Raw genomic sequence first — 13847 nt, 5'->3', positions numbered from 1 at the left:
GACCGCGGTACACTACGATTTTTAGTGCTCCGACCGCGGTACACTACGATTTTTAGTGCTCCGACAGCGGTACACTACGAATTTCGTTGTGCTCCGGAACAGTAACACTAAAATATTTTTTAATGTTTGTGTACCGGAACACTAACGCTAAAATTTTTTTAGTGTTTGTGTTCCTGGTACGGTACACTACGATAGTGTACCGTTTTTTTGCGAACACTGGTGTATCATTCAGTGCTTTGGCACAGCCAAATACAAAAACGAACGCACACACAACACATAGCCGTTACTTTACTTCCGTTATAAATGGCTGGTGACTATACTACAATAACAACAACACTGCCACGGTTTGTTTTAGGCCCTCCTCCCTCGTCCTCACTTCCTTTCTTTCTCATTCAATTTTGCATAGTAGATATCGTTTTTTTGTTTTTTTTTTTTTTTTGTTTTTGCAAAGCAAAACAATTTCTCCCCAAACATTCTCAACTCGTTGTTGTTGTCTATCCCCAAAAAAAAAAAAAATGTTTTGTAAATTTCATTTGATTGTTGTGATAATTGTTTGCTGGGTTATCACTTCGCAACTCCCAACTCTGATGACTCTTTTTTTGCTATTTTTCATTTTCAAAATTGAAAAAAAAGAAAACAGAGCAACAAAATTCTAATAACCAGACATAGAGTCATGCTGTTGTTGGATAGGACGAACCTCCTCGTCCCATTAGTTGTGTCGGATATGAATAGTTGTCAGTTAGTCTGGCAAACATGCTTGCCGGCAAAAGACAGTTAAAAATTAGTCGGTACGACATTCAATTTCGCCGAAGTTTGTTGTTGCTAGCCCAACAAACAAACGGTCTTTGGTAGCCCCCCAAACTCACCACCATAATTTCCTTCCCCATTATCACAAAATTGTTGCTTTTTTATGTAATTTTCATGTGTTTGTTGTTGTTGGGTTTTTTTTTTTTTTGTTTTATATTCCTTTGTCGTGTTAACGTTGTCTTTTGTAATTTTAGTTCTCTACTCCTTGTATTATTATTATTTTCGTATTACAGTAGAACGTTGCTATAGTGAATGGATCATAAATTCTGTTTTAAACCAGTGAGCGGAGCAGTATAGTCGGACGTGGCCGACCATATGATACCCTACACAACTCTCACGAAAATCTAACTTTCTGTGGTACTACATTCTGAGCTTGGGCAATACTTCGCGATATTTGCATCCTCTTGACCGACTAGAGGTCAACAAATAATATTATTACTAATATTTAGTGCAGCCCTTCTAATTACTTGTCCAGATTTCCTTCACCGTGGGTTGTGCTGTAATGTTAGGCTTTCAGTTGTGGCCTATAGATCGACTCGAAAAAACACAAAAAATAAGTTTTCGGTCCACTTCATCCCAATATTATTATCAGATCATCACAGAAAATTATAGGCGTTGTCCTTGGCCATACCTGGATCCTCATAGAAAATTTCAAAGCGATCCGCGCTATATTTTCGCCCTCTAATGTGGTAATGGGTCACTAAATAATATATGAATACGTAAGCGCACCTGTAAATATTTACGTGTAACTCCCACATCCGAGTACATACGGCAATATAATTGGTATTTAAAGGCCATCGACTCCTCTTGGCCATCGACTCCTCTTGGATATGCTATCAACTTCTTCTCGCTATAGAATTCAAATTTTGTCATTTTTCACACAAAAGGCAGAGTCTATTTGACCCGCTACATATTGACCGATCTTTATCAAAACAGGCATGTTTATTCTTTGACCCGATCCCCTTCTCCATGTAAAAATTTGCGATGTTTGGGCCATAATTACGGCCTGTGGAGCGACCAGAAAAACAGACAAAAATTAAGTATTTGGTCCATTTCATCCCCTAAATATTAATCGATCTTTACCAAGAACAATAGGGGTCTTCATTGGCCAGAACCGGTCCTACATGCAAAATTTCGTGAAGATTGGTCTGGGTTTTTTTTTTAGTTTTAAATTGGGTACTTTATTCAGTCTAAAAAAAAATAAATCCGGGTCAGTGGAGAAATATTATGCTCTCGGTGGAATTGAAGTTAAATATTAAAAACTCAGACATGAAAAAAAATGGAGGAGAGTTTCTTTTTATGGAGTTCGACATATGTGTACAAATGTGTTGGAAAACTTAATGGTTCCCCCCTTTGCTGTTTGGGTGTTTCAGCTTGGCAATATCCTCCAAACATACACCAAAACATATCAACGATTGGTTGCGGGAGTCAAAAAATCAGGGTTTTATAATGGCCAACACAATCATCAGATCTTTATCCTATAGAAAAATCGTTGGAGTATGGCCAAATTAAAAGAGTTTCACAAACAAACAGAATAGATGTAGCCTCTTCCCACAGGTTCAGGATGCAAGGAATAGTATATCCAAGTACATGTGCTGCCGTAAATAAAAATAATGATTATGATGTCGATTGCTTGCAAAATGTACCTATTTATAAGAAAAAATCAAAAACTTGATTTAGTTTCGACCAAACAAAAATTTCGTAGATATATTTTTGGTTTTTTTTTTAAGAAATAATTAAAACGCCGATTTATTTCGGGAAAAAGAAAAATTCACTATAACTTTATTTACAAAAAAAGTTACAGGCAATTTATTCATTATACCCTACACAACTATGTTGACAGCTTTGTGCAGCCCCAAAAGTTTGTAACGCCGCGAAATATTGGTCGTAGACCCACCTTTATGTATACCTATCGTCATATCTCGACTATCTGAGTCGATCTAGACATGTGTGTCCGTCCGTCTGTCCATTATAATTTGTAAACACGATACAGACCAATCTTCACGAAATTTTGCATGTAGGATGGGTTCTGGCCAATGAAGGCCCCTATCGGTTAATATTTAGGGTATGAAATGGACCAAATACTAAATTTTTGTCGGTTTTTCTGGTCGCTCCAGAGGTCGCAATAATGGCCCGAACATAGTGAAATTTTGCATGGAGAAGAGGATCGGGCCAGTATTTAGCGGGTCAAATGGACCCTGACTTTTGTGTGAAAAATTACAAAATTTGTATTCTACAGCATGTATATTTACCACTGAAGGACATATACCCGAGAAGTTGATATTATATCCAAGAGGAGTGGTTGACTTTTATATTAAGACCAATTATATTGTTGTATGTGCTCGGATGTGGGAGTTACACCTAAATATTTACAGGTATATCCGTATTCGTATATTATTTAGTTACCCATTATCACTCTAGAGAGGGAACTATAGCGCTGATCGCTTTGAAATGTTCCATGAGGTTCCAGTTATGGTCAAGGACAACGCCTATAATTTTCGGTGTTGATCAGATTATAATTTTGGAATGAAGTGGACCGAAAACTTAATTTTTTGTGTTTTTTTCGAGTCGATCTATAAACCACAAATGAAATCCGAACATCACAACATAACCCACGGTGAAGGGAATCTGGACAATAGCTGTACTGAATACTCGTAATATTCGGAAAATATGTCAGTGTGAGGAAGAGGTGCTGTTTATCTCTAATCGGGCAAGAGGGTGGAAATATCACGAAATATCGCCCAGGCTCGGAATAAACATCCGCAGAAAATTTGAGTTCCGTGTTAGTTGTGTAGGGTTTCGTATGGTCGGCCCCGCCCGACTATACTGCTCCGCCCACTGCTTTTTCTATTTCTGTTGCTTTTGTTTTAACTACCAGTTTAATGGTGATTAAATCTGTAATTTTTGCCATTTTGTGGGAGAGGTACCAAAAGAAGCGAACCGATATTCTCTATCTACGAACTTGAACTAAGTTAGGAAGAAATGTTACGATGTGCAAAGTTTGGATAAAATCGGTTGCTCCCTTCGAAGGTTATCGTGCGCTCCAGCCGGCCAAAAAGACCGACGGACATTTGTAAATCGACTCCAAATTGTCTGAAACGGATTTGGTCCAAAGAAACATGGCGTCTAAGCCAATATTTTGATAAGTCACATTTTTGCCAAATCAAAGTGTATATAAATACCCTCATTAGCCATAAGACTGAGGGTATAAATATCCACACCTGGAAAACATTGCGGCCTTAAAAAATATTCTTCCCAAATTCATATTTAGAGAACATTCAGATCGTAGACCAGGGTTCTTTAAAACTTTGCCCAAAGAATTTTGGGTACTAATAAAGGTATAGTTTAATAATTAATATTAAATTAAAATCAATTTTTTTTTTTGGAAAACATGTACAAAAGATTCAAAATACGGATTAATGGGTATAATTTGCTAGTCGGTGGGAAATTTCTAACGACCATTTTAGATATTATGGATGACCACCTTTCAACCAACTGGAAACGCACCAAGGGTCTTAGTGTAAACACTACTTATACAGAATTGGTGCTCTTCACTAGGAAAAGTAAGATTTCAAATTTCCGCTTGCCATCTTTGGGTGGAGTGAACTTATCCTTTTCGGAAAAGGCAAAATACCTTGGTACAATCCTTGAGCACAAATTAACGTGGAATAGGAATGTTGAGGAAGGCGCTTAGAAAGGACTAATAGCACTCGACTCCTGCAAGAGCTATTCCCATTCTGACATATGAATGCCTTGTATGGTGGCAGGGGGTCAACAAAAATATACTGCTGACTAAAATGAACTCAGTACAGCGATCGGATTCGACCCCGACTACCGGAGCGCTAAGAAGCACACCACACAGGCAGCCTTGAATGTGATCTTGAATCTCCAGGCACTGGTAACTCTAATTAAATTCCAGGCTGCTAAATGTGCTCTGAGTCTCCGAGAAACGATATCAGAGTAGATTCATAGTAGGGAATCCTACACTAGTGGCTCCTTACCTATGCCAGGTCTGTCATAGAGTAGGGAGGAAGGCACTGGTGTAGGCAGGCGTTTACTGTAAGGAATTTATAAATATACAACTCATGTAAATTTAACAATTTTTGTAGCGTTTTTGAAGCAGAAATCCTAGCAAACACGAAAGCGCCGTGATAGTCAAAACACTTACTGCCGATAGTACGTTACCGCTGACTATATATGTCGATAGTCAGGCGGCTCTCAAGGCTTAAAAGTCGTGCACTATAAACTCAAAAGCAGTTATTGATTTGCAAGACTGCTCTGCTAGGCATAGCAACATAGAACATAGAATGAGATAGCCGACGAGCTTGCTCAAGGGGGTTCACAGTCGTCCAAACTTCCGATTGAGAGATCGGTGCAACCACCAATATTTCATTGGCAGTTTCCGTTTGATATACGGCGAGGTAGTCGGCAACAGATGGTTTGCAGAATATCGAAAGCTATCTGGCCTGAATTCTCTCGCCGAAAAACTTATACGCTGTTGTCACATAATAATAGAGAGATTATAATCATTGTGGGGAATATAACAAGTCAGTCTCTCTCTCTCTCTCTCTCTCTGTAGAGTTCTATCGCTGAATGGCAGAAAGATATCAAGGCATGTTTAATAAGGTAGCCGCATCGGTCCAGCTGTTGGTGCAAATAAATGTCAAAAATGTTGTTGTAACATTGAACCAAAAAATTAAAAATCAAAATTATAAATGAAAATCTCCGAATTTCGAAGAGCTTTTTTGGCAATACCTTTCTTAACATTTTCTACAAGAATTTGTGTAAAAAAATCTTGTCAAACTGTTTGTTTTGGCAAAACATTTTTGACATATCAAAATACAACAACCTATGTTTGTTGTAGAAATTCGCCGATGCGGCTACCTTGTATATATATCTACCTTGAAAGATATGAAATTGATAATCTAGCTTTCTTCTCCAAAATAGACCCCAATCAGATCCACTCTAACTCTCTTTCTCTCTCTCTTCCATTTCATTATTTTCTCTTTTCTTTTCAGGTATCAAGGATGATCACAAATGTCTCTGAGTGAATGGTTGTAATTAACAACCGTACATCCCTAACCTAATGGTTATAACTTTATTTGGAGGTTGCCCTAAAAATGGGTCGATATATCCCAGCAAACATCCTAGGAGTTGTAGCAATGTAGGGTAAACGCACCTAATTCCGGCATGTACCAATATTCGGCATCTGTTGTATATAACTTCAAATAACTAAAAAATTCTATAACCAAATATAAAAGCTATCTCCATGTAAAATTTCATCGAGCTAAGTACATATATTCAGCCAAAATTTTGCATGTTGTCAATAAGGGGTTTCAACATTGGCGATAATTTATGTTATTTAACGAAAAAATTAGTGGGCATGTCGACCTTAGGAACAACAATTTTTGAGGTTATCCTGTAGTCGGCATATGGGACCATTTTGCTCAAAATTTCAGATTAATTTATAAAAAAATCTGTTTAAAGTGATTTTCCATAATAGAAGACATGGTTTTAATCTTAAATTCTTTTAACCTCTGAAATGCGTAATTTAGAAATGCCGAGAATTGGATAACAGGTTGCACCATATATTACAATTGTTATATTATAATAAATAAAATTATTTTATATAACGTTTTTAATACAACACTGATGGAAACGGCCGATAATAATAGTGTATGAATGCAAATAGCAGAAAAATTAATTAAATTAATAATATTTTTGACTTAACTCTAGTTTAGTAAAAACGATTAGATTTTTCTGAAATTTTTCCAGAGGTATGTATTTTTACCCTAAATATGTATTGTATTTTACCATAAAAGGACATTCTATTTAACAAGAGATTCTGTCGCGTAGCTGGTGTTGGTATATGTCCATAGGAGAAAGTCTTAAATTCCCGGCCGAAGGCCGGCTATACAAAAAAAAATTTCTATTTAGAAAGAGTTTCTGTCGCGGAGCCGGTGTTGGCTACTGTCCATGGGTAACGTGTTAAATGCCCGGCCGAAGGCCTGTCACCCTAAAAAGATATTCTATTTAACAAGAGATTTTGTCGCGTAGCCGGTGTTGGTATCCATAGGAGAAAGTCCTAAATCCCCGGCCGAAGGCCGGCTATACAAAAAAATATTCTATTTAAAAGGAGTTTCTGTCGCGTAGCCGGTGTTGGCATCTGTCCATAGGAGAAAGTCTTAAATCCCCATCCGAAGGCCGGCTATACAAAAAATATTCTATTTTGAAGGAATTTCTGTCGCGTAGCCGGTGTTGGTATCTGTCCATAGGAAAAAGTCTTAAATACCCGGCCGAAGTCCGGTCACCCAAAAAACACCATGTTATTTAAAAGGAGATTCTGTCATGTAGAAAGGGCAAATCGTGGTCTATCATTTGAGTCTGGGATGGAGAGGGACTATAATGGACCCAAGTTCGACTTTTAGGGAGTTTTTCAAAAAAATCGGGGACGAAAACAGTTTTTTTTACTATATCTCCAAAATAGTTTGAGATAAACCCCACTCAATGGAAAGGTATTTTTATAACATTAAAAATGATACCCATTTTATATTAACCGGATCCGTAGAACCGGATATAACCGGGTACCCGTACCCGAACTTCCGGGTCAAATAACCGGGTACGTCCCCCAAGAAAAAAGATATCCCCATAATTACTGTAAAAATACCTACCACTGGAAAAAAAATTCAGAAAAGTCTGATTGTTTTACTAACCTAGAGTTGTTTCAAATTTTTAACTACATTACGACATGCCGACTATTGGACCATGATATGCCGACAATTGGAAAATAGTACCGACTATTGGCACAAAGGCACTATTTTACCTAATTATCAATTTAATCTACTTTAATAAAAAATTAATTAAAAAACTTTCATTGCATCGGGGAGTAAACAAAATTTGGAAACATATGGACCTAAATACAATATAGTGAAAAAAAGTTCTCGGGGAGACGAAACGCTTAAATTGTGAAAATCCTTAAAGTGCCGACTATTGGTGCACTTACGCTACAATTTATGGGGTCTCAGGTGAATATTTGGAGGTGTAAAATATTCCCACCTCAACAAAAAAAAAAAAAACATATTTTTGTTTCTAAACCAGGTTTATTTGCTAAAATGCATACATAAAACATTTAATAAAATGTCATAGTTTTATTTGTTTACATTTTTTTTGTTTTTGTCATGGCCATATAACACATTAATAAACAAGAAAATCAACAACAACAATACACCAATATTTTCTTTATACAACATAAACAACAACAATATAAAATAAAAACTAGTATTTTCTCATATTCATCCAAGCAACCATCCGCCGTCCATATCCAATACAAAACAGAAGAAGAAGAAAAAAACGCAACGAATAATAAAAAAAATACTGGTTCTAAACGACGATGTCCCAAATACCAGCTATCGTAAAATAAAGAGTAAATTAGATAAACGTCGTTGTAAACAACAACAACAGAAAAAAGAAATTAAAAAAACAACGGCGACGGAGGTACTGGCTGCTGGCGGTCGGGCGGGTGAAGGAACGAATGCGATCCATTTAATTAAGATTTGTTGTTTCGTCTTTTGTTCTTGTTGTTTTTGTCTGCTTTTTTTATTCTTTCAACAACATTTATCTTAACTGTACTCCTCCTCTTTCCACACAACGCACACACACACACACACTCACTCCCATACACGCTGTTCGAATAAAACACACATTCACATGCACACACTCACTTACACATCATACACACACACAAACAGCACGCTGCTCTGCTGTTCGTTCACATAGCAATACACAATAAGAAAACAAAAAATAAAACACAAAACGAATAGAAAAAAGAAAACAAACTAAATAAAAAAACACAGTGCAAGTAGAGCGCGCCTCACAAAAAACCCCCCCATCAACTGAACGAGGCAAACGCGAAGAAGAAGAAGAGCAGCAAAATTGGAATTAAGGTATCAACACAACGCTGCCGCCGTCAGATAGACAAACCAATAAACAAACATACAAACGGTGGGTTGGTGGGTATGGCTGACTGCCTGACTGACTGACAAACAAACATATCGCCATCATCATCATCGCACCATTCCACACCATACCATGATGTTGAATAATTTACAATGTATTATAGCGATTACTTCCTTAATTATGTTTAATTAAATACAACTCAATTATATAAAACAACAAGCCAACGGTAAAATAAAAGAAACAGGAGAAAGAAGAAGAAGCAATGATCCCAAAGCCGTTGCAAAGAGAGTTAAATGCTGAGCCGCCGTTATTAGGGGATGTGTGATGTATTTTGCAACAATCGATAAGTATGGGAAATATGAAAAAAAAAAACATTTTTATATTTTTTTTCTTATTTTTAGAGAAAAATAAGTTTACAACTTAAAATAATATTACAAAAACGGTATTTTATAATCTCAAACACATAAGAAAACAAATATCCTCGATCGGATTTGTTGAAGAAATTCTTGATTTTACCACCACCACAATCTGAATCGACCATCATAATTTGTAAAGAAATCAAAAATTTGCATGAAGAGTTCGCCGAAAAAAAGTTTTGAGGATCGGTAATATTTGATCAAAAAATCTAGCTGCTCAGCGCTCGCTCAAAAGATGTGTTTCTTGGCGTCATTTAACATTTAAATTGGAAAGTTAAAAATTTTAAAGCAAAAACGTATTCAATACATTCTGATGTACGACAATGTGTTGTGTTGTCTAGATCACGCCTAGGCAGAGGCTCGTTTTTACGCTCTTTTTCACACAAATTACGCTCAAAGAGAGAACGCTTGCCAAGGTTTTGCTTGATGGGGATTTAGAGTGTCTTAAAAATCAATTTCGACAAAATTTACTTGCAATAATTTTTCACGACTTCTGATGCGGATTGTCCGACAATATACTAGAATCTTTGTGTAGTGTGGTGCCACTTCTATTACAATACCATAAATATTTTCTGAAACCCTATATATTTATATTCCTGATCAATGTAAAATTCTATGCTTACCCAGCTAACAATTTGTTTTGATTTTTTTCCGAACTCGGAACGATACTCCGATTCGGATGCCGAATTTGTACTGATATTGGAACAAAATTGTTTGAAGGTGCCCATGAATTTGAAAAGTTTTGTCGCCCAAAAAACAAAAAAATCGGAAGGAACATTCGAGTTTCGGGAGAAATAAAGGGACATTTTATGAGAATTTTCGATTTTCTGCACAATTTCGAACAAAACTCTAAAGGAACATTCGAAAATGGGCAGAAAATGGAAAGATTTTCGGATATTTTTTAAGAAGTTCTAAAACGAATTCGTAAAAAAGAACTCGGGAGAAATAAAGGGAAATTTTATGAGAATTTTCGATTTTCTGCAAAATTTCAGACAAAACTCTAAAGGAACATTCGAAAATAAGCAGAGAAAATAGAAAGATTTTCGGATACTTTTTCAGAAGTTCTAAAAATATTCAGCATTTGATCCGAAATTCGAAAAATTATCGGGTGATAATTTTGAACGTTGGACCGGTCTGTTGAAAATAACCTTTGTATTTGTATTTACTTAAAAAAGAGACAATAATTTGCCGTTCTGAGTAGAGGCATATAATACTACTCCCAAAAACATACGGTTTCATTGAAATTTGGTATCTCAAAAAAAAAAAAAAACAGTGTTAGCCATTTTATGGTTTCAAATGTATGGGACTGGAATTCGACATGTTAGCAATCGTAACATCGCGCAGGAGCTAAAAATCGATCGTAAAACACTTTTAAACCATTTACAATTGTTCAGAAACGCTCAGAAATGGCCAACAGGAGAGGTGTCGTGTTCCACCTGGGCAACGCTACGCCACACACATCTACAGTAACACGCCAGAAACTTCTGGAGCTTGATTGGGAAGTTATAATGCATCCGCCAAACAGTCCGGACTTGACACCAAGCGATTACCATTTTTTTCTTGCATTGCTAAATTTCTTTAATGACAAAAAATTGGTATCCAGGAAGGATTGTTAAAATCGACAACTAGAGTTTTTTGCAAATAGAGAGAAGAACTTCTATTAGAGGGGTATTATGAACTTACCTTTAAAGTGGCAAATATCATACAACAAAATCAGACATTCCGAAGCATGTTAAATAAATACCTATAGTTCATATAAAAATAATGGATTTGTTTTTCCCTAGGTCAACCTAATATTGATTGATTATCGTCAAAAGAGTTTATTTGTTCGTTGCCAAGGTCCCCTTCTATGTGATTGATACGATTTGTTGAGGTTAGAAAAACGGACATAAAAATTATCGGTCTATTTCATCACCTAAATATAATCTGATCTCTATCGAAAACTATAGACGTCATCTTTGACCATAACCGGTACTTCATGTAAAATCTATTGAGGAAGGCGTAAATGATGCCATTCGGTGTGATAATGGTTTTAATAATGGTATTACTGAACAATGTAAGAATAGATACGACTCCTGTAAAATATAATTCCCATATCCGAGTTCATACATCAATAAAGGCCATTTTTTCGTTTTTCAAACAAAAGTCTGGATCCATTTAAACCGCTTTATATTGACCGATTATTATTAAAAAAGTTATGCTTATTTGATCAGATCCCCATTTTCGTGTAAACTTTCCTGATGTTCGGACCATAATTTTGGGCTCTATAGCGACCAGAAAAACAAAAAAAAAAAAAACATTTTTGGTCCATTCGATCCCCTAAATATTAGTCCATAATTACAAAAAAAAAAAAAAAACAATAGGAGTCGGTTCGGTTTGGCCGTGGGGGCCAAATTTCCTGACGATTGGTCCATAACTGTGGGGTTATTTTACAAATAATTATATACAGACGGACACTCATGGGCTTTCGATCAAATTTTACTGAAATCTAATCGAATCCCATGTATTTGTATATCTTATAATCCAAAAGAGACACAGTTACAAATAACAAGCTCAAAGTGTAGTATAACCTATAGGAAAAAAGGTCAAAAAAATGTTTTTTGACTGTGTCTTCCAAACGGTTTAAGGTAACCAGCTCCTGTCTCTATTCCATAACCATTTTAATGTTATATACCCATAATTTTTGACTGTGTCTTCCAAACGGTTTAAGATAACCAGCTCCTGTCTCTATTCCATAACCATTTTAATATTATATACCCATAATTAGAGTAAAAATTCCTATCTCTGGAACTTTTTTTATTGAAAATCTGATCGTTTCTACTACATTACAGATGTCTAGATCGACTCAGTTGGTCGATATTTGAAGATCGACATACTAAAAGGTGAGTCTAGGAGTAATATTTTGCGGCGTTACAAACTCTTGGGACACACCAGCTATAATAACCTAACAATATTGTTGTGTAGGGCATAAAAAATATTTCACCTTATACTTTTATTATTTGGCTATCAAATTGTTTCCGAAAACACAAAATTGGTCTGTTCCAGAACCTGCATGTACCATTTTTTACTACGATAACATATTATGATATCGAAGAAAATAGTAAAAATTAGTAGATTCTTGCAGTTCGGGAACAGACCATATGATTCCATAAATAGTTACAAAATCAATACAAATGTTTAATACCGGTAACGGAATATACATTTACCTCTCTCTTTTTTCTCTATATTTCTGTTAATAAAATATCAATTTACTATATTTTTTTGTTAATATTTTCAAAATATTCGCATATTTTAAACCATTTCCCATTCAGTTCTTTTCTTATAAAAGTTTTCTAATGGAAAAGCCAGCATGCATTGACAGAACTGTCACACAAAGAACAAAAAAAAAGCCGGATCATTAATGACGCCGACCTTAAAAATATCCATTTGACTTTGTTGTCTGTTGTGTTAAGGTTTTTGAACGAAGATGGTAAAAAACAGATAAAACAGAAAACAAACATACAACAACAAAAAACTTAATGAAAATGAATGGTTGGTTGTTTGTTGTTGCTGTTGTTGTTATTTTTCGTTTTTTTTTCATTTCATTATGCCATTCGTATAAGTTTTAATTACCAGTATTTCAAAATCCAATTGTTTTGCTTTTGTTGTTGCTGCAACATCGGCAGCAGACGCCGCCGCTGCCGTTACCACCGCTGCTGCTGCTGAAGCCGTTGTATTTGTTGTATCCATTTTGCGTGTGTGTGTTTGGTTGTGTTTAGTTGATTTGTTTGATTTCTTTTATGAATTTGAATTTCTTGCGTTTGTTTTATTTTATTTCTCACATTCTTGTTTTTTGTTTTGTTGTTTGTTTCTATTCTTTTGTAATATTTAGTTGTTGTTGTGGCGTTTGCACTATTATTGCATGGTTTTCTGGTGTTGCAATGAATATATTTATATTTTCTTTTCTTTATATTTTGTTTTATTTTTTCATTTAGTTGTTAGTTATTGTAATTTATCATTTCTCTCTCTCTCTCTCTCTTTATGTTACTCGTGATATTCTTTATGTTTATTTCTTGTTGGTTTTTAATAAACACCACACATTTCGTTTGTCGTTTCTCTTTTTTTTACTTGTTCGTTTTATGGAGAGCAGAACACACAAATAAACTTGCATCTTTTCATTTTCGTTTTTTTATTTATTCTTATTTTTCTTTTGGTGTTGTTTGCTATGGGCACACACCAGCGCACATGCACTCACACTCGCGTTTATAGCGTACCATCACTTCGCATTCTATCACTCTGTATCTCACTCTCTCTCTCTTTCTCTCACACATACTCATTTCAACGTTTTGAACGAATGTATCCCAATATTGTTGTCGTGGTAGTCGTCGACGTCGTCATTGTACCGAGGAGGGAGCTCGCTCTGCTACTTTTTTGTTGTATTCTTATTATATTTTTTATTTTGTTTTTTGTTTTTTTTTTTTATTTTCTTGCTTTCAACTATTTTTTCTTTTGTATTGTGCTATGCGTGTGTGTGTGTGATGTCGTCGGATGGGGTACGTTAACCGCCGATTGCGCGCTATTCTTTCTCTTTTACGTTTTGTGCAAGTGAATATATGTATATACGTATGTGTGTATGAGTGAATACCTCCTCTTCTTCTTCTTCTTTCTCTTATTAGTAGTTCTTCGTCG

At 35.6% G+C, this 13847-nt stretch overlaps 1 protein-coding gene across 1 annotated transcript in view; it reads right to left on the bottom strand.

The window, feature by feature from the left end:
- The window catches only part of LOC133323403 (uncharacterized), a 46209-nt gene extending 32774 nt beyond the window's left edge, over positions 1-13435 (bottom strand). The window contains exons 1-2 of the mRNA XM_061532331.1: positions 13414-13435; positions 12792-12880 (exon numbers count right to left, since the gene is read on the bottom strand). Of these exons, the coding sequence (XP_061388315.1) occupies positions 12792-12880; positions 13414-13435 (111 nt within the window). The remainder of the gene's footprint in view (positions 1-12791; positions 12881-13413) is intronic.
- Between the last annotated feature and the right edge of the window lie 412 nt (positions 13436-13847).

Source organism: Musca vetustissima, unplaced genomic scaffold (assembly GCF_032173495.1).
Source record: "Musca vetustissima isolate MV318-11 ecotype Yass unplaced genomic scaffold, APGP_CSIRO_Mvet_v1 utg26262, whole genome shotgun sequence".
Taxonomy (NCBI): Eukaryota; Metazoa; Arthropoda; class Insecta; order Diptera; family Muscidae; genus Musca; species Musca vetustissima.
Note: the sequence above shows the minus strand (reverse complement) of the source record. Positions and strands in the feature narration are given on the sequence as shown.